General features: G+C 35.7%; 1 protein-coding gene across 1 annotated transcript in view; it reads right to left on the minus strand.

The window, feature by feature from the left end:
- The window catches only part of PTPRR (protein tyrosine phosphatase receptor type R), a 311109-nt gene that overhangs the window by 37900 nt on the left and 252467 nt on the right, over window positions 1-20742 (minus strand). The window contains exons 9-11 of the mRNA XM_074226146.1: window positions 12251-12361; window positions 10871-11028; window positions 8595-8708 (exon numbers count right to left, since the gene is read on the minus strand). Coding sequence (XP_074082247.1) covers window positions 8595-8708; window positions 10871-11028; window positions 12251-12361 — 383 coding nt within the window. The remainder of the gene's footprint in view (window positions 1-8594; window positions 8709-10870; window positions 11029-12250; window positions 12362-20742) is intronic.

A 20742-nucleotide genomic window follows, 5' to 3' on the forward strand; every position in this document is an offset into this window, starting at 1 on the left:
CCCCAGTCTCCCTTCTTTCTCCCTTAATCTCTGTCTCAAGCCCCCTCTCTCTTTCCTCTCTTTTTCCCTCTTTTCTCATGTCTGTTTCTCAAGCATCTAGGAAATAATCTAACATGTCAGTAGTCAATAAATTTGATCACTGTTTTAGAGGAAAAACAAGTATTATTAATTGAAGTATTAATAGAATTCACTGATTAAAAGGCCAGCTATGTGGAGCTGTGGATAGAACACCAGGACTGGAGTCAGGAAGACAAGAAGCCCTAAGTTCAAATATGGTCTTCAGACATTTACTAGTTATGTGGCCCTGGGCAAGGCACTTAACTGTTTGCCTCAGTTTTTGATTTATAAAATATGCTGGAGTAGAAAATAGCTAACCATTTCAGTATCTTTGCCTAGAAAACCCCAAATGGGGTTGAATCAGACAATACTGAACAACTACCAAACAACTAACTAAAAAAAACCCTGTAGATTGGAGCAGAAGTAGAAGAGAATTTTACAGATAGGATTGAAGTGATAGAAGAAAAACAAAGAATGAATACACTGCTTACACTAAATACACTTATATCTTGGTATGTGCATGGAGAAGAAAAAAGGAAGTGATGAGCTTAAGAGACAAAAATAGGAAGATTAAGTTGGGATTGAAAGAGAAACTGTGAATAATGGATGAGTTTTTTTGTGGGTTTGTTTCAAGGGCAAGGAAAGGTACAGGGGAAAAAAAAAGAAAAGGTGTGGACTAATGCTGAATTGCCAAAGAATAAATTCAGTTCAATTCAGCAAGCATTCATTGTGTGAAAGGATGAAGAAACAAATGACTTTACTGCAGATATAAGGACTCAAGAAGTGAACAAAAGGGTCAAGTTCATGAGCTTTTGATGATATCTTTACCTTTGAGTTCTAATCTGATTTCCAGGGGTTGCCAGGGCAAACTTTTAACCATAACCTTCAATAGCACAGAGAGAAAAGTGAAATATTTTCTATCAAGAAATAACAATGGTGTTTAAACTGTTGGAGGATGTTAGAAAGTCAATGATATTAGGGAATACCAATGAGAACATTTTTTTTTTAAACAGTAGTATTGTTTCAAAAGTCATTACAGTAATATTTGTGAAGCATCCAGTACAGTTTCTGGGACAAATAAGTGCACATAAGTGTTTGCCATTATTATTATTGTAGATAAGTCACTTAACCTTTGCCTCAGTTTCCCCATCTGTAAAATTGGGATAATGAGAGCACCTATATTCCACAGTTATTGTGAGGATCAGATGAGATATTATTTATAAATTGCTAAGCATAGTGTGTGACAAACAGTAAATGCTATTTAAATGCTAGTGATGATGCTACAAGAAAAAGTTTTTTATTTTTTATTTTTACAAGGTGATGGGATTAAATGACTTGTCCAAGGTCATATATCTAAGTAAGTATTAAATCTGATGTTGGATTTGAACTCAGGTCCTCTTGACTCCAGGGCTGGTGCTCTATCCATTGCGCCACCTAGCTGCCCACAAGAAAAATATTTTAATGGGACAATGATTTGTCCAGTAGTTGTCCATGAAAGGATGCAGTGCATTGGAGCTGAAATATTCAAATAGATTATAGAATAATGTAACTGTGTTCAATGCATGGGTAGTAAAAGAAATTAAAATGATAATAAAGCTAGATAAGATTGCTCATGTAGTCTCTGATGGATGTAAAATATAAAGATTCTCTTATAAGAAAATACATGATAAGTTTGAGAGACTGAATCCAATTATGGTTAATAATACCATTTCTGACAATGTTAGAAGAATAAGTAAACTGGCTAATTAAAATAGACATCAGGATCACCAAAAAATGCTGATGCTCAAGTCTACAAAATAAGTATATATGTATTTATATAAGAAATATGTAAAATACATATTACATAAAATACATGAAAGAGTTTAGGACAGCAGCAATCTGAGAGAAGCTTCAGATGCAGCCCGGATCTGTAAGAACTAGGTTGGAATTAGTTAAGAGAGGAAAGGGTTAGTCTTGTAAAGGTACACATTGAACCTGACCCATAAGAAAATAACTGAGTATCATCAAAATATAAGAAAATGGTTGATTATTTGAAGAATCTAGACATGAAGGAAATTCTGAAACCATAAAGTCTGTCAATAGGGAAAGGCCAGGAAAAATATCCTATCTAAGGAAGAACAGAGAAAGTAATTAGTGGAGGGCTAAAGAATGGGAGCTGGCAAAGTGCCTGGTAGCCAGGAAATTAGAGGAGGAACAGGAGAAGGTATCGTTCAGTGAATATTTTTAAAGTGGTAGTGCTCGGATACAAAGAAAGGCAAAAGAACTCCAAGAAATCATGGGATGACTTGAGTTTAGAATCCAAGAATTCAATCTCTGGTAAAAACTGCAGGAACTTGTTTGTGGACTGACAAAATACTATTAGAAATTTGGATCATCAATGCCAGAGGGACCAGTTTTTGAGGGCTAGAGCAAGACTGAACATGCTGGTCAGGGTAAAATGGCCCCAGCTTTCGAGGGCAGGGTGATAAAGAGCTCGACATTTCTGCAAAGGCCATAAGTTCCCTGTCCAAAGTCAAAACTCTTTGTGGGTAGAACTGGACCTATGATTTCATAGGGATCTCCCACTAAGGAAGCTATCTACTAATGCAGATTGGTGCTTGCTCCATAATTTATAGAATCTTGGAGAATTGCCTGGTGAACTGAGAGCTATTTGTGAAGTGACTTATCCAGGGAGATAGATTAGCTGGTTAGTTAGCTAACTAGCTAGAAAAATTGATAGAGATATATGTATAAATATATGTATTTAGACAAATATGTATCTATATATACATACATATAAAATATAGCATGCAAAATATACATAAAGTTTATATATTCATAGTCTATACTATACTAATATAAGTATATTCATTGTGCTGTTAATATTAATTTTCATGAATATTAATTCAATAGATTAACATACTACAATATGTATGTATATGTGCTATATTGGGTTGTATATATGCATATATACATACATACATATATATATATATATATATATATATATGTCATTGAACTTACTTAAAGAAGGGGAGGGAAGCTAAGTATGGGAGGAAAAAGTACAGCACCAATCACCATGGGTCAACAGTATTACGTCTGCCAGGAAAGTTAATGCTACCTTTGTTGAACAGGAAATCATGACATGAAAGGATAAGGAAGTAAGATTTTTACTGTACCCTGTCCTAGATAGGTCTCATATGCATATTTTGTTTAGTTCTGAATCTATACTTTTGGAATGATTGAAAACAAGAGAGCATCAGAAGATAGTGAGAAATAAGAAATTTGAGTTTTACCTCCTACCTTTTAAATCTTCTTCTACCTTAATGCCTTCCATATATTCTGCAATCCAAAGGCATGGACCATCTAACTGAGTCTCCCAATAGATGCTCCATCTTCCACTCAGAAGAGTTTTTGTTGCTGTTGTTTTAGTTTTTGTAAGGCAATGGGATTAAGTGACTTGCTCAAGGTCAAACAACTAAAGTATTAAGTGTCTGAGGACAAATTTGAACTTAGGTCCTCCTGACTCCAGGGCCAGGGCTCTATCAACTGCACTATTTAGCTGCCCCCAGTTTTGGACATTTTCAATGACTGCCCTGTAGAATTCTGTCCCTCCTCATCACCATCTCTTAGCTTCCTTCTAGTCCTGGCTAAAATCCCACCATCTACAAGAAACATTTTCTCTTCTCCCTCTTAAGTTAGTGTCTTCCTTCTATTGATTATCTCCAACTTATCCTTTACAGATCTTGCTAGGATATTGTTGTTTGCCTTTTGACTTCCCAATTAGATTGAGATGTCTTTGTGAACAGGAACTTTTTCTTCTTTGTATCCCTAGGACTTAACACAGTTTCTTGTGTGGGAAGAAAAGCGTAACAGTGCATAGTAGGGACTTAACCATGATTTCATTGATTTCATTACACATGAAAGAGCCCTTAGGGGTCATTAGCTTGGCAAAGAAAAGGCTGAGGGAGGATAGGATAGCTATCTCCATGTTTCTAAAGATTTTTCCAATGAAAGAGGGACTTTACTTATTCTTCTTGTCCTTATAGAGCAGAACTAGCAGCAAGGGATAAACCTTACAGAGACAAATTGAGATTAGATATATGGGAAAACTGCCTAACACTTAGAACTAGCACCACACTTCCAAAAGATGTGTTAGACTTGATAGTTTGTGGATTCATCATTGTTGGAAATTCTGAAGGAAAGGCTGGATTACTAGTTGCAGGATCTGCAAGCAAGAAGATATTCTGGGAATATGGGTTAGTCTAAATGTCTCCCAAGGTTTCTTTTAGCTCCAAAATCCTCTGCTTCTCTGAACATGAATGCACTATAGGGGAAACCTTTGTGAGCCAAGATGGTGGGGGTAGGCAAGCTAAAGTTATTAAGTTACAAAGAAACAACCTAAGAGGTCTTATTAAAAGAATAACAAAGAATTAGAATCACAGTAATAAAGACTTTCTGGAAGATCAGAAATGCTGATACATATAGGCATATAAAAGAGACAGAAGGAATAGCTGCAAGGGTAAAAACACATTGCAGAAAGAGAAAAGTGGAAAAAGACAAGGGAAAATAATAAAAATCTGATACTATTGAATTTACAATAAATTCATACGTGATGTTTATGGAAAGTTTTGGGACTTTGCTGGCAAAGAAAGAATTGTAAATATGTAAATACTTCTTATAAGACCAGCAATAATAATTTGATCCATGTGGGGATCAAATGAAATAATGTATATCATCTATGGGCCACACATGTAACATATTATTATATTTAGGTACACTTCTCTTATTCATTACTCCTTTTCATTGATACACTCACTCACAATACTAGCATATTTTATATATAAGTACTCCGTTGAAGTCCTTGAAACACTCCATAAAATATCTACAAACAAGAAGATATGAGGTGAATTGAATTCTCTACCCCTAGCCTGTCAGCAGCCAGAAAAGCCATAGACATTTAAAGGAAATTCAATCCATGTATTCTACAGTTAAAGAAACCAAGGCAGTCTCACTGTCCTCATCAGATATCCTCTGGAAGCACTGTACCCAGTTTTGGACACTGATAAATCACTGAGTGTCCAGAAGGGGTCAACCAGGAGAGCGAAGAGCCTTGAATTCATGAGAGCCTTGAAGAAATTGGGAATGTTTAATTTGGAAGAAGAGATGATGCAGGGGACACATGATAACTGACTTCAGCCATTTATAGGGCTGTCAAAGACTAAACTTATTTGATATGACTCCAGAGGACAGAACCAAGAAAAGTGAGTAGACATTGCTATTGCCCATGTCCATTTAAACCAGTTGTTTCCAACTCTTTGTGACCTCATGACAGCAAAGATACTACAGTGGTTTGCTCTTTCTTCAGTGGATTAGTTAAACAGAGATTACTTGTCCAGGGTGATATAGCTAATAAGTTTCTGAGTCTGGATTTGAACTCAAATCTTGACTCCAGACTCAGAACTCTATCCACTAAGCCACCTCCTAGACAAACAAGTTAAGTGATTTGCCCAAGGTCACTTAACTGTGTCTGTGTCTGTCTTTCTTTATCTATGTGTTTATCTCTTGTTTTTCTCTCTCTCTGTGTGTCTGTGTCTGTCTCTATCTTTCTATGTTTGTCTGTATAGTAAGTGATGGAGCTCACATTTGAACTCAGTTGTTCCTGACTCTAGACCTAGAGTTCTATCCACTGAGACATCTAGGTGCCCCAGATAAAAATTACATAGAAGCATATTTAGGATCAATATTAGGAAAACACAGGGTCCTGTAGTCAGGAGTATCTGAGTTCAAATCTGGCTTCAGACACTTAACAATTACCTAGCTGTGTGGCCTTGGGCAAGTCACTTAACCCCATTTGCCCCACCAAAAAAAATTTAAAAAAAATTAGGAAAGCATTTTAGCACAATGCCTAAGACATAGTAGGCACTTGATAAATATCAGCAATAAGAACTGGTTCAAAGAAGAGCAAGGTTGCCTGGATAGTTGGTGAGTTCTCCCTCCTTTGAGGTCAAACTGAGGTATTTATGGAGTATGTTATAGTAGGGACTTCTTTTCTGTCTGGGTTAGACAGCAGTAGTCCCTTCTTACTCTCCAATTCGATGATTCTGAGCTTCCACAGAGCCCAAGGAAGTGAGATGGTTTATCTAAAGTCACACAGCTAATTGCTGATAGAGACAGTTGTAGAAGTCCCATCTCTGGACACTCAACTCAGAATTTCTATATGAAAATAATATGTAGAGGGAAATACAGAGGGGAAAAGAGACTGCCATGGTAAAGACTCATTCTGCTTCATTAGACTGACCCTTGAAATATTCCATTCATTGCAGAATCATATCTAGCAAGTCTGATTCCTGGGACAATAGTAATAAGAGGCAACCTCAAATCAGAGATTTTGAGACAGAGAGAGAGAGGAGAGAATTTAGAAACTGAAGCAAAAAGATTGAGGGAGAGGGGAACTCCAAGAAGCTGCCTGGTCATGAAGGGACAGAGACCCCTGAGGCTCTTAGCTTGGGGAGGGGGAGGTATTTTTCTGAGGGGAAGGAACAGGGTGGGGCCAGGCAGGAAATTTGTAGTAGGGAAAGGAAACATGTCTTCCTTCCCAGCTCTGATTCTGATGATCTGGACTTTGCTTCCATGCCTTCTTTTTCACCCTCGAACTTCCCTCAGTCCCTGGGACCTTCTCACCTTGGAATATCCTTTTACTCTGCTAGCCTCCTTCTCCCTTTGGTGAGTTCTTCCTGGGACCTTCATTTTGTGATGGGACCCAGGCCAGTCATCCTTCATTCCCTTCCCCTTATGACTATAGGATGACTCTGCCCCTTCAACCCTTCAAGGCAAAGTTCCCCTCATACCCCTTATTTAGTAAGATTCATGAAAGCAAAGACTCTCTCTCTCTCTCTCTCTCTCTCTCTCTCTCTCTCTCTCTCTCTCTCTGTGTGTGTCTGTCTGTCTATCTCTGTCTCTGTCTCTATCTGCCTGTCTCTGTGTTTGTGTGTCTTTCTAGTGTGTGTGTGTGTGTGTGTGTGTGTGTGTGTGTGTGTGCGCGTGCGTGTGCGCGCATCTGTTTATCTCTATCTCTCAGTGTCTGTCTCTGTTCTGTCTCTGTGTCTATCTATGTGTCTATCTCTGGGTGTCTTTCTATCTCAGTGTCTGTCTCTCCATCTCTATCTGTCTCTGTCTCTATGTCTAATTCTGTTTCTGTCTCTTGTCTCTAACTCTGTCTCTTTCTTTCTCTCTGTCTTTTTATCTGTTTCTCACTGATTCTATCTCCGTCTTTCTATCTCTGTGTCTGACTCTGTCTCTGTGTCTGTCTGTCTCTTCTCTGTTTCTGTCTCTGTCGCTCATCTCTATTTCTATCTCTATCTCTGTCTCTGACTGTGTGTCTCTGTCTCTCTGTCCATCTCTGTCTCTATCTTTGTTCTGCCTGTCTTTGCTCTCTATCTCTGTCTGTCTCTCTCCTAATTATATCCCAAGCACACAACACTTAATGTCTGACACAGCTAGTCCTTAATAAATACTTATTGTCTGCCTCTCAGCCAAGAACTTTCCTATTTTAACTAATTTTCTTGTTTATTAGTTGTATCTAGCTTTTGTAAGAGTAAAAAGATGGACATTTGTTATTCAGTTATTCAGCCATGTCCAACTCTACATGACCCCATCAACTTTGTCCACAAGTTTTCTTGGCAAAGATACAAGAGTGGCTTGCCATTTCCTTCTCCATTGTGTCTCCATTTACAAATGAGAAACTATGGCAAGTAGGGGTTAAATAATTTGTCCAGGGTCACACAGCTAGTAAGTATATGAGTTCAGATTTAAACTCAAATCTTCCTGACTCCAGGTCCCATGCTTTATCCATTGTATACCTAGCTTTCCTACAAGGACTGTCATAGTGCTATCTAAATTCCAGTTTTCTTGGTCAAAGACGTAGTCATTGGTTATGGCTTCATTCATTCACTGTCACTGAACCATTCATCCCAAAGTACTTCCATATTGTCCTTACTGCCACTCTTTTCCATCCCTCCTACCTTAAATATATATTACATGCTTCAGTTATGGAGAAATAAAATATGGCAGTCTATGCCATAAAGCATAGATTATATTATTATATTATGCAATGTTTATCATATCTTCCCTCCCTGAAACAACCCTTTTCATCATCCCACATATGGACCATTTTAGTGGATTCTAGTGTTGAACATCAGTGATTCAAAGAACATGGAAATACAGAGAACAGAAAAAGAAACAGAAAAAATGAGGGGAAGGAAGGAGATGTTAACAGCTCACACCATGAACACAATGTGACATAAAAATGGAACTGCTAAGGAGGGCCTTCAGAATGGGGGGCTTCAGATGGTTTGCAACTCAAGCAATGATTTCTTCATGTGACTTTTTAAATGCAACCTATACATACATGCCCCTTGTGCTTCATACTTATGGCATTGATACTTAATTGCTTGGAGCCACTTAGAATTAAAACATTGAAGGTCAGTTAAAATGGACCTCCTTACTGGTCAATGTTTCTTTGCTCTAAGAAGGATTCGGTTCTCTTGGTAACTCACCTGTCTACCCGAAGCTGACAGACAATGCTGAGTGCATCCACCACTCCTTCCTCTTTCAATTGTCGACAGCCAATGGATGTGGCAATAAAACACCCAGTTCTGCCTATTCCAGCACTGGAAAAAAAAAAGAAAAAGAAAACAACATGATAATTATTATTTTATATTTATTGGTCCAGAACTGTGATTTAATTAGAGTAATGAACTCCAAGGTGAAAACTTCCAGAAATAGAGTCAACTGGGATACTAGGAGGTCTAACAACTTGCTAGTGTAGCTCTCAGAGTTGTGATTGAAAATATAGGGTTTCCTGGTCCCCTGATCCCAAGCCTAGTACTGTGGTTCTTTTGAATTTACAAAACCCTTTAAATACATTGTCTCTGTTGAACTTCACAACAATCCCGTGAATTCAGGGCTCCAGGTATTGTTATCCCCATTTTGTGTATGAGATTATTGAAGATCAGAGAAATCAAGTGACTTTCCTAACAGCTATGTTTTGGAAACAGGATTTGAACCCAGGTCTCTCTAACTTCAGCAAGGTGGTACAATGAATATAGCGCTGGACCAAGAAGACTCTTCTTTGTGAGTTCAAATCTTGGACCCTTATTAGCTGTGTTAGTGGAAGTCCTTTGGGATGAATGGTTCAGTGACAATGAATGAAGCCATAACCAATGACTAGGCAAGTCATTTAGCCCTGTTTTCTTCAGTTTTCTCATCTGTAAAATGAGCCAGAGAAGGAAATGGAACACTATTCCAGAATCTTTACAGAGAAAACTCCAAAGTGGGGTCACAAAGAGTAGTAAACAACTGATCAACACCAAACCTAGTATTTTAGTTACCAGGTCATAAGGTCTCACATAAATAAATTTAAATCAAAACAAAGGTAATAAAAAGTATAGTTTTCCAAGAGGGGTTATTTTTGAGAGACTATTTAGTCTTTTGTTATTCAATTAACTTCTAAACTCTGCCATATTGAATTTATCAGTCACTGGCATGATAATAACATTTATAGAATGCTTTAAGATTTCACACAGTACCTTATACATGTCATCTTATTTTGATGCTAATTACCCTGAAAATCAAGTGCTATCACTATTATTATTATCCCCATTTTTCAGATGAAGAAACTGAGGCATAAAGAGGTTAAATGTCTTGCCCAAGGTCACACAGTAACTAAGTGTCTGAGGCAGGATTCAAACTGAGATGTATCTGACTATAAGTCCTTGTACCATAAAGCAAAGATCTATATGTAATTCCAAAGAGGCATGGCCACAATCTGAATAATTTTGTCATAAGCTTAGTTTGATTCAGTTTGATTGGGCAATATGTAGATTGGAATGATGCAAATTCATGGGGATTTTCTATTTTTATTTTTTAAAGTTGAGATATTAGTTTTACATCTCTACTGACATAGAAGAAGAAGAATTTTCTTTGAATGGCTCAATAATGTTACTGTGGCAGTTAGGTGATTCAGTAGATAGAGAACTGTGGCCTAGAGACCAAAGAAGATCTGAGTTCAAATATGATTTCATTTACTAGCTTTGTGACTCTGGAAAACTTACTTAGCTTCCCTCAGCTTCAGTTTCCTCATCTATAAAATGTAGTAATAGCATCTACCTTACAGGAATATTGTGAGGATAAAATATGATGAATTTTATAAAGCCTGGAATATTGTTGTTCTTTTTATCATTATATCCAGTGATGGATGATGAAAGGGAATTCAAAACAATGGAATCATCTAGCTTCACTGAAATGTTTGCTTTTCAACTTTATATTTTTTTTAGGCTTTTTCCAAGGCAAATGAAGTTAAGTGGCTTGCCCAAGGCCACACAGCTAGGTCATTATTAAGTGTCTGAGACCGGATTTGAACCCAGGTACTCCTGACTCCAGGGCTGGTGCTTTATCCACTGCGCCACCTAGCCACCCCAAAATGTTTGCTTTTCAAGATAACTCATACATAGCAAATTCTATGCTGCTGCTGTTGTTGAGCTATTTTGGTCCTTGACTAGTCATAACCCCATCTAGGCTTTTCTTGGTAAAGATACTGGAGTTGTTTGGTATGTCTTTCTCCAACTCATTTTACAGATGAGTAAATAGAGGCAAATAAGGTTAAGTGACTTCCCCAGGGTCATGCAGCTAGTAAGTGTCTGAGGCTGGATTTGAAATGCACTAGCTTCCTGATACTTAGTCCATAAATCCCTATTCCTTAGCTAGAGAATCTATTAATACCTACTTCTTAATTAGAAATCTTCTATCAGAAAAGGGTCTATGTGAGCATTACCTGCAGTGTACAATTATAGGTCCTCTACCCGAAGAGGCAATTCTGTCCTCTTCCACATCCAGCATGAGTTGGAGGAGGGGCTGAGCACTGTCGGGAGTTTTATGATCCGGCCAAGATGTATACCAGTAATGTTTCACATGCTGGGTGTGACTTCCTTGCTGAAAAGAGTAACAAAGGCAACAAAAACATACCTCAGTCACACAATGGACCAGAATGACATCCAGTCCATGGACTGAACCTCAAAGTGATTTATTGTGTTCCAAGTACTATATACCTTATTTAGAAATGGAATTCTTGGGTCCAATAAGATTCATACAAGATGAGAAGGCATGGATGAGATACAATCAACACATCCACCATTGACAAGATCACAGACAGATCCATTACAGTATTAACATTGTCTTATGATCATTTGGAAATGTGTACATTTTTGAGAAGACCTCACTTTGATAAATTTTAACTTAGATGTGAGAATGTGGCATCCTCTCATCCTTTTAAATGAACTAATTATGTCTTTCATTTAGTTATTAAAATCACACATATTTAGCATAAAACCATACACATAAATATATATATAAACTTTTTATTTATTTGCTTATCACAGATTTATATATATTATATATATATATATATATATATATACATATCCACTTACTAAAAGTTTCTCAAAGAAATCAATTACTATCCAGATTTTATTTAGCTTTTACATGATGATCTAAATAAGGTCAATATCTCTGTGGTCTATTATCACACAGTGAAAATAATTTCATGACCATATCTCCTAGGATATTCTCAAGCATCAGTGAATAATATGTAGTCCTGCTGTGAAAGAGTCTGGTCTGGGGTAAGTCACTAAAAATTAACTCTAAGTTTTTGAAGATTTCATTAGCACCTCTCTCTTGTCTTACCACCCACCAGCACAGATTTTCTTTTTTCACAGCTGCCAAGTCTTAGTTAATAATGGTCAAGTCCAAGCAATTTTTCCCCCCTTCACTATGGTAATACCTCAGCTGTAAATAGGAAAAAGTAGTTGAATTTCTATTTTTAAATGCCTTTCAACAAATTAAATTAGGAATCCTTTATCTATGAAAAAAATCATAAGACCCATCATAAAGGTAAGGGTCTATTTATACTCATTAAATTGATTTGCATATTCAAACTGGTTAAAATAAATGTAGGACCTGATTTTAATTTATTTTATAATTACAAAATTTTTGAATTTCCTTTAAATCTAGTGTGACTATTTTAATAAGTATCACTGATTTCAAAGCAGATTTTCTAGAAAATAATTTTAGTAATAGATGTGAATTTTACTATATAATGAAATAAACTTGATTTTTTATAATTTTAATATTTATTTTGAAGAAGGATTTTTCTTACCTTTAGGGTAAGGTTTCGGACAGTGTAGTTATCACATTCTTTCACACCAAGAACCAAGACTTCAACCTTTCCATATATCCCTCTCTTTTCTGGCCAGTAGAGTACACATTTCTAGGAAAAATAAAGAAAATATGAAGAGCTTTTATTGGTCTTGGAACACATTTCATTTAAAGAACTCACTGTTTTTCTTGAGTAGCATTGTTCAAATGGGTGGAACCCCTAACAACAAATTCAGTCCAGAGCAATTGCTGAGTTATCTAGAGGGCAAGGAGAAAGCAAATTGAAAAGGAAGAAATGGAATCAAAGCAGTTTTGAACTTCCCAGAAAACTGATTTAACCAGATTTAATTAGAAGTCAGACTAAAATAAAAGTGTTATTTTGCCACTCTAACCCAGGGTTCCTGCTGTCATCAAATCAAAATCTATTTCAAAAATAGTGCCAAATACTGGAGATCAGGACTTCTTAAATCTTTTTTTTTCCATAGTGCCATAGGCCTTTTTGGCGATCTGATGAAACCTATGGCCCTTACCTCAGAATGGCTTTGTTAAATGCAGAAAATAAAATAAATAGGTTTACAGAGGAAATCTTAAAAAAATCTTGCCAAATTAATGCAAATTGTTTTAAGAAACTATGTTATTGAACAATGTGGTTTTCTCAAATCCAAGCAATTTTAATAGGTATTATTTCCAGAAGATTACATTTTCCAGGAGAGTAGTTATAAGAGAAAAATAGCAAACATAAGTTGTGAAAAATGCCTCATTAAAATAATTGTAAAAGTGATTCCACAATGTTATCAATCAACAAACAAGCATTTATGGAATATCTACTATGTCTGAGCCACTGTGTTGTGTTCTGAGGATACAGAGACAAAAATCAAATACTCCCTTTCTTTGTAAGCTGACAAGAGGTTGAATTTGCTTTAGACTGTAGCCTGTACAATAATTTAATTTTGAGAAAATGCATTTTGGCATGGTGAGTAGGAGCTGGTTTTGGAATCAGAAAGACCTGGGAAGTCTAGCTTCTGAAATATATATATTTATATATATATATATATATATATATATATATATATATATATATTAACTGGGGGATCATCAACTATTTCTTTAATCTCTGGGTATCTTAGGTAATTCTCAAAATCTATAGATTGCTGATGTGTACTTGTGGAGGGATTTTTCACACCTAGAGTTTGTTACAAGGATGAAATTACATATCTTTCATCACACCCTTGCCCCTTCTCAAATCAATTAAATTATTTTCCAGGTGTGTGTGTGTGTGTGTGTGTATAATATATGTATACATATTCAATAGTAAATATCTTTGTGCATACATGTGCCTGTATACATCCATAATATATACATATACTGTATAAGCATATATATCCATGAATGTATGCATATATACAGGTATATGCGTATAATCATGGGTATATATATGCTTATACATATATATCTCTATATAAATGCAAATAAATAAAAATTATATAAACTATACAAATACAAGTAAATATGTGTATATTTATAGATCTATATCAATATCCTTAGACATATCCATATCTATATCTAAATAAATATACAGAAAGATAGTTATATCTATCTATCCTATCTATTTAAATAAATATGTAGAGGTACCTATATATCTCTCTATATATGTCTTATCTATCGATTTATCTAAATCAATCAATCAATCAATCACTCAGAAGGTCAGGAGTTTGAATTTGAACTCAGACATTTGACATGTACTAGCTGTGTGACCTTGATCAAGTCACTTAACTTGGGCCAGCTCCAGTTGTCCTGATCCATATCTGGTCACTGGAGGCTGGTGAGTTAGCACAGCAGCCCCTCATGCAAATCTAATTTATGTACTTGTCATGGTATCACCTCCCTGATGTCCTGATCTTCTTCAAGAAGGAAGGGCAAACATCAATCAATCTAAATAAATATATTGATATCTACATCTTATTACATATATCCTATCCATCATCTATCTATCTACCTACCTATATAAATAAATATATTTAGAGGTGTCTATCTATTTCTATATATGTCTTATCTATCAATCCATCTTACATAAATTATATATATATACACACACAGAGGGATACTTATTTCTCTTATGACTTCTCTATCTAAATAAATAAATAAATATAGAGATACCTATATCTCTATAGATGCTTATCTGTCTGTCTGTCTACCTATCTGCCTAGCTAGCTAAATATATATATATATATATATATATATAATGTATATATAGATACCTATCTCTTTCTATATATGTCTTATCTATTTTACATAAATATATCTGGAGAAAGGGATATCTATCTCCCTTATGTTTTATCTATCTATCTATCTATCTATCTATCTATCTATCTATCTATCTAAATAAATAAATAAGGATACCTATATCCCTATATATGTCTTTACGTCTGTCTGTCTATCTATCTATTTATCCAGGCAGTGAGGTGCAAGAGTAATTAGACTGCTGGGTCTGAATTCAAGAAAACCTACATTTGACTCTTTCTTAAATTACTTACTAGCTCTGTGGCCTTAGGCAAGTTACTTAGATTCCATCTCCCTCAGTTTCTTCATATGTAAAAGGGGGGGGGGAGTAATTTCATTTCCCAAAGTGATTGTAAGGATCTAATGAGATAACATTTGCAAAATGTTTAACACAGTGCCTTGATAGATACTTGGTTCCTTCTCTCTCTCAAATTTATGTAAGAGACTTTGAAAATCTGAACTGAAACTCTGCTTTAAGCTTCTAATAGAACATTTTCTAGAAGTAGCAAGATTTTTTTCTATCAAATTTATAATCTCTGAGATTTTGCTTTTCTTGATGCAGTTCCCTTCCTTCTCTACATTGAATTGGTCCATTATATTTTCAGCACTAGTTTTTCTAAGTAAGACAAATTTTGTTGATCTCTAGTTTTCTAGACTAGGTTGCAGGAGAACCTGTTGATGATAGAAGGCTCTTTAACTCATCTTTATTTTAAAATAAATTTTATTGACACCTTTTATTTTTAGACTGTCTAAATTTCTCACTCACTCCTTCCTTTTCTCCTCCTCTCAATTTCACAACATATTATTCATCCATCCATTCTTGCTGGAAAACTGGCAATAAGATAAAGGAATTTGACAAACATGGAAAATATACAGCATGGATACATTTTCATGTATAGTGATTTCATTGGTATAGAGACATACGTGTTCTTAACCTGATAATTATTTAGTTAGCTTGAATTACTAAGGAGATAGTTTATCTTCAACAACAATACAAGAATATAAAAATTCAATATGCAAAACATATGACCATATAAAATACCACCCCTCAAACTCATTGATTTAGATACCTAAATTAAATATCTAAATAACAGCTTTAGATAGATCTATATTGTTTCATCAATCAGGATTTTCACTTCTCTCCAAAAGCACAAATTTTTTGAGTGAGGGATAGAAGGCAAAATAAGATTTTAACAGCAAAGATATAGAACCCAAGTCATTTGCTTTCTCAGGTAGCCTTCCTTTACTTACTGAACATCTGGTTCTTCACATCCATTTGCAATGTAACTTCTACAAACTTATTTTTAAAAGAACTACTACTTTACTAATCATAGACATAAAAAGAGCAGAAAATGAATCATCTTAAAAATCAAAGAATTAACTGGAGGGAGGGGAGGGAGGAAAGAGATTAAGAAAGAAGACATATTGAAAAGTTATCATCTGGTCCTGGAGTCAGAATGACCTGAGTTCAAATGCAGCCACAAACATTTAATAATTGCTTAGCTACTGCCTTGCAAAAACCAAAACAAAAATAAGTTATTGTGTCATACTGAAATAAGCCATAAAGTCCATTTCAAGATCTATTGCAGCCACTTCACCAAGTGAAATCCTGGGTTCTCCATCTCTGTCCCCAAAACAAATCCATACAGAACACTTTGATTTTTTTTAAAATTCAAGAAAGCTATAATACCATTGACTATTTATTTATTTATTTTTCCAAAACAATCATTTTTTTGGTAAGGTTTTTTTCCCACATTTTTGTCCCTCCTCTTTCCTCCCCCTCCCCCTCCCCCGATAGACAGTAATTTAATGTTATGCTTATATAATTATGTTAAATCTTAAATTTAAATAATTTTGTTATCTATGTTATCTATATTAATCATAGCTGGTTGAATTTAACTGAACACCAACATTGTAAGACACAGAAGAAGCATTTTAAAATAAAACCTCTTCATCCTCTTATCATTTCCAACTTGTACAATGTTTAAATCTACCAATTTTGGGAAGGTAAATCTTACTGACCTATCTACCTGGCTTTTTTCAAAAGACATCACTTATTTTATTACGACTCAGAAAACCACAGGATAAGGACAAAGTCAAAAGAATAATAATAACATATTGGGGAAATAAAAAGTCATTGAAAAGTTCAGTCATCACCTATTTTTGGCACGTGAGCCCCATTATCCTTTAGCAGACTTAAGCAGTATGCATCTCCCTGGGAGGCCAGATGTCATTGCTGAGATGAAAAGAACCAGTTCATCAAGCAGCCAGCACCCAGTGGCATAGGCTTCCGAGCCTCCTTGATAAAATGCGTCTCTCCTAAGACTTCAGTAGCCTCTAGAGAGTGTTTTTCTTGACTCCTTACCAGCAAAGCAATTGGCAACCAGAACTGGGAGGACAATGAAGTGTGACTTGTTCATGCAAACACCCTTAATTAACATTCCCATCTCCATTCTGAGATACAATAGCTTATTTTTAAACACAGGCTACATTCTTTATTTCATTTTTTTTTCCTTTTTGGAGAATAGAAGTTTGAGTGCTTCTCAGTGTGAGGTTATAAACCATTATCTGTTATTTTTGAGTCGCAGCTACACTATGATCATTTATTGTTCTAAAAATGATAAGAAGAGATTAAAAGTGAGAAAAAAGGAAAGAGGACAACTCACTACTTTCAGTTTAGGATTTCAAAATAACACATATCTGATGTCATTTTTTTTAGGTTTTTGTTAGGCAAATGGGGTTAAGTGGCTTGCCCAAGGCCACACAGTTAGGTAATTATTAAGTGTCTGAGGCTGGATTTGAACTCAGGTACTCCTAACTCCAGGGCTGGTGCTCTATCCACTGTGCCACCTAGCTGCCCCTTGATGTCATTTTTATTACTTCTTCCATTCATATGTTTTCCTAGAGTAGGGATTCTTGATCTTTTTTGATGTCCTAGACCCATTTGCCAGTCTGGGGGAACCTATGGATCACTTCTCAGAAGAATATTTTTAAATTCACAAAATCAAATGCATAATGTCTTAAAAGAAACAAAAATTACTAAAATTGTATTAAATATATGTGTTTTTTTAAATCATGAACCTCAGGTTAAGAACTCCAGAGCTAGAGAATCATGGATTCAGAGTTGGAATACTAAAATCCAACTACATCATTCTGAAAAAAAGTCAGAGAGAAGCAACTTAACTAAGATCAAACAGATAATTGATGGTAGTCGGGTTCAAGTCCAGGATATCTGGTTTTAAACTGGGACATTTCCTGTCTCTATTATGATTCAAAAATTCAATCTGATTGTTTTCTTCATCTAATTTGGCTGTTTCCACCTCTTACAACTATTAGTGTAATTCAAAGTATAAGTCATTTGAAATAAAAGTTAAGTCCTGAGATACCCTGGTTCAGACTTGAGGGAAGAAGGGTTAAGTAAACAAAGGATTAATAATTGACTCAATAATTGGTTAGAAGCAGGTTATAGAGTCCTCTGTTATCAAAGAAGATCCAAAGGATATCATTATGTTAGAGACAAGTTACAGAGTGTCTGACTGTGGTTGATCAGACCAGTTAGTGGTTTAGAATGCTCTGGCATAGGTCAGGCACAAATGGTTCATATGAACACTTGGAGTGGGTTTTCTAAATTTGTGCATCTCATGTTTCCAATGAGCTTCTTCAGTTCTGCATTGCTTATAGAACATAGTACCTTGTCTGCTGAGACCATACCATGATGTGTGGTCCCATACTGGACAACTGAATCCAAAGTTCTTAAGAGAGACCTTAAGTGTCCTTGTATTGCTTTTCTGATCCCCCCCCCCCCCCCCCCGCCCAGTGAGAGCTTAGCCCACATGAGTTCTCTATAAATCTTTTTGGCAAGTGTACATTCAGTATTCATCCAACATGTCCTGTTCATTATAGTTGAGCTTTCTATAGTAAGGTTTAAATGATAAGGCAGTTTAGCTCAAAAGAGGACTAGCATGTGTGTGTGTGTGTGTGTGTGTGTGTGTGTGTGTGTGTGTGTGTGTCTTCTCCTGCCAGGTGATCCTCAGAATCTTCCTAAGACAATTTAAATAGAATCAATTCAACTTCCTGCCATGGTGCTGGCAGACTGTCCAGTTTCACAGGTATATAACAATAAGGGTATACTTGATAATCAGTTTGGTAGTCAGTCTAACACCTCTTCTCTCCCACATTTTTTTCCAGAACTTCCCTGAGCTAGCTCTGGTGATATGTGTGTCAACCTCATTATCAATGTGTACCTCCCTGGAAAGTACACTGCCAAGTGAACTTATGTCCAGTATTCAAAACTGCTCCATTTGCTGCAATCGATGGTTCCATATATGAATGGTGTGGTGCTGGTTGATGGAGCAGCTATGTTTTCTTGATATCAATAACTGTTAGGGTATCGATTAACACAAGCATCAGAGAATCAATCCTTACTTTGTTGCATCTCAGGTTCAGAGGCTGCATCAAGTACCCAAACATCTGCAAACAGAAGATCATGCACCAATACTCCCTTTTAGTCTTGGCTTGTAGCCTTTTCAAGTTGAAGAATTTGTCATCATTGTGGTAGTTGACCTTGATCCCATGTTTGTCTTCAGGAAAGATGTTGACTAACATGGCTAAAAAAATCATGCTAAAAACATGGAAGCAAGGACATAGCCTTGTTTCACTCCATTGGTGACTGGGAAATTGCGAGAGCATTGTCCACCATCCAGAACCTGGGCAAGCATGCCATTGTGAAACTGATGTACAATACTGATAAACGTCTTCAGGGAAAAGTATAAATAAAACTCGTATATAGTTAATGCTCTTCTCCTCCTTGACCTTCCTCCATTCTTTGAGACATTCAGAATTCTTCGTGTAAAGAATACAGTTTGATCAATAGCTTATTCTCCTGAGGAGTTGAGAGAAGAAAGGAAGGAAGAAAACCATTCAATTGAATGGTGTTTTTTTAAAAGTCCTTTAAGCAGAGTGTAAAGAATGTTTTACTCTATTAGATAAAGAACATAAGGAGAAAAGATATGAAAGTTCTATGCCAAGGAATTTGAGCAAAAAGAAAATATTTGTATTAAAATAGCCACATATCACATCAAATGATGTGGGTTTGAGAAATTCTATTGATAGTCTCCATGTCTCCTGACAACCCCCACCCCCAACCTGCTTCTTAAAATGTTGTTCTTCAAAATACACATTAGGTACCTAAGTCTTCATAAAGCCTTTCATGATTTCTTCAAGACCTCCTTCCCCTAATGGCAGTAGTTAGTTCTCTTCTACAGGAAGCTTTTCTTAAGCTCTCTTAGATCTAATGCCTTCCTTCTCATTTTTAATTTAAATTAATTTAAAATTTCTTTTTTTATCTTGTATAACGCTTTTTCTAAGCATCTATTTTCATGCTACCTCCTTTGTTAGATAGTGAGCTTACTGAAGGGAGGAACTGCCTAATTTTTCTTGCTTATTAACACAGTTTGTGTCACAAAGTATCAATGTTTATTGATTGATTTAATTTCTTAAAATTATTTTGTGTTCATATTTATTTATCTGCGTATCTAATTAATCCTTATTCACTCTTAGTAAAATATAAGTTTTTGAGTTCAAGGACTGCTTTGTTGTTTTTTTCTTCCCCCCCAGCTTTTATGTGAATAGGAAGTACTTGATTAATTCAAATAAAATTTAATAAGTTCTTCTTCTTCTTCTATTCTTCCTCCTCCCTATGCTCCTCTTTTCTGGGCTTCATTCTGTCCTCCTCATCTTCCCTAGCTTCTCCTTCTTCCCTCTCCTACCTGTCCTTCTCCTTTTCCTTACATATCAAGGGCACTAGAACTTTTTTTTGTAAGGCAATAGGATAAAGTGACTTGTCCAGGGTCATGCAGCTATGTAATTATTCAGTGTCTGAAGTTGGATTTGAACTCAGGTCCTCCTGACTCCAGGGCTGGTGCTCTATCCATTGTCCCAACAATAGAAAATTTTAATGGTGTTTGAGATAAAAGAAAATAGAATTCTATTTTCTATCTCCCAAAATTCTATTAAATATGAAGCATAATTGAAGGTGACAAATCTCATTATTCATTCATGGAAGAGAAATCCCCATTTAAAAAACTACAACAATCTTCTTATCATGTATTGAAAGTACATGAGAAAGCAAGAAGGGAAAAAATTTCCCTAGTGTGTTGATTTGTGTTCACACAAGACATCTCTGTTTAATTGTTTTTATTATCAGAACTGAAA

The sequence above is a fragment of the Macrotis lagotis genome, chromosome 2 (assembly GCF_037893015.1).
Source record: "Macrotis lagotis isolate mMagLag1 chromosome 2, bilby.v1.9.chrom.fasta, whole genome shotgun sequence".
Lineage (NCBI taxonomy): Eukaryota > Metazoa > Chordata > Mammalia > Peramelemorphia > Peramelidae > Macrotis > Macrotis lagotis.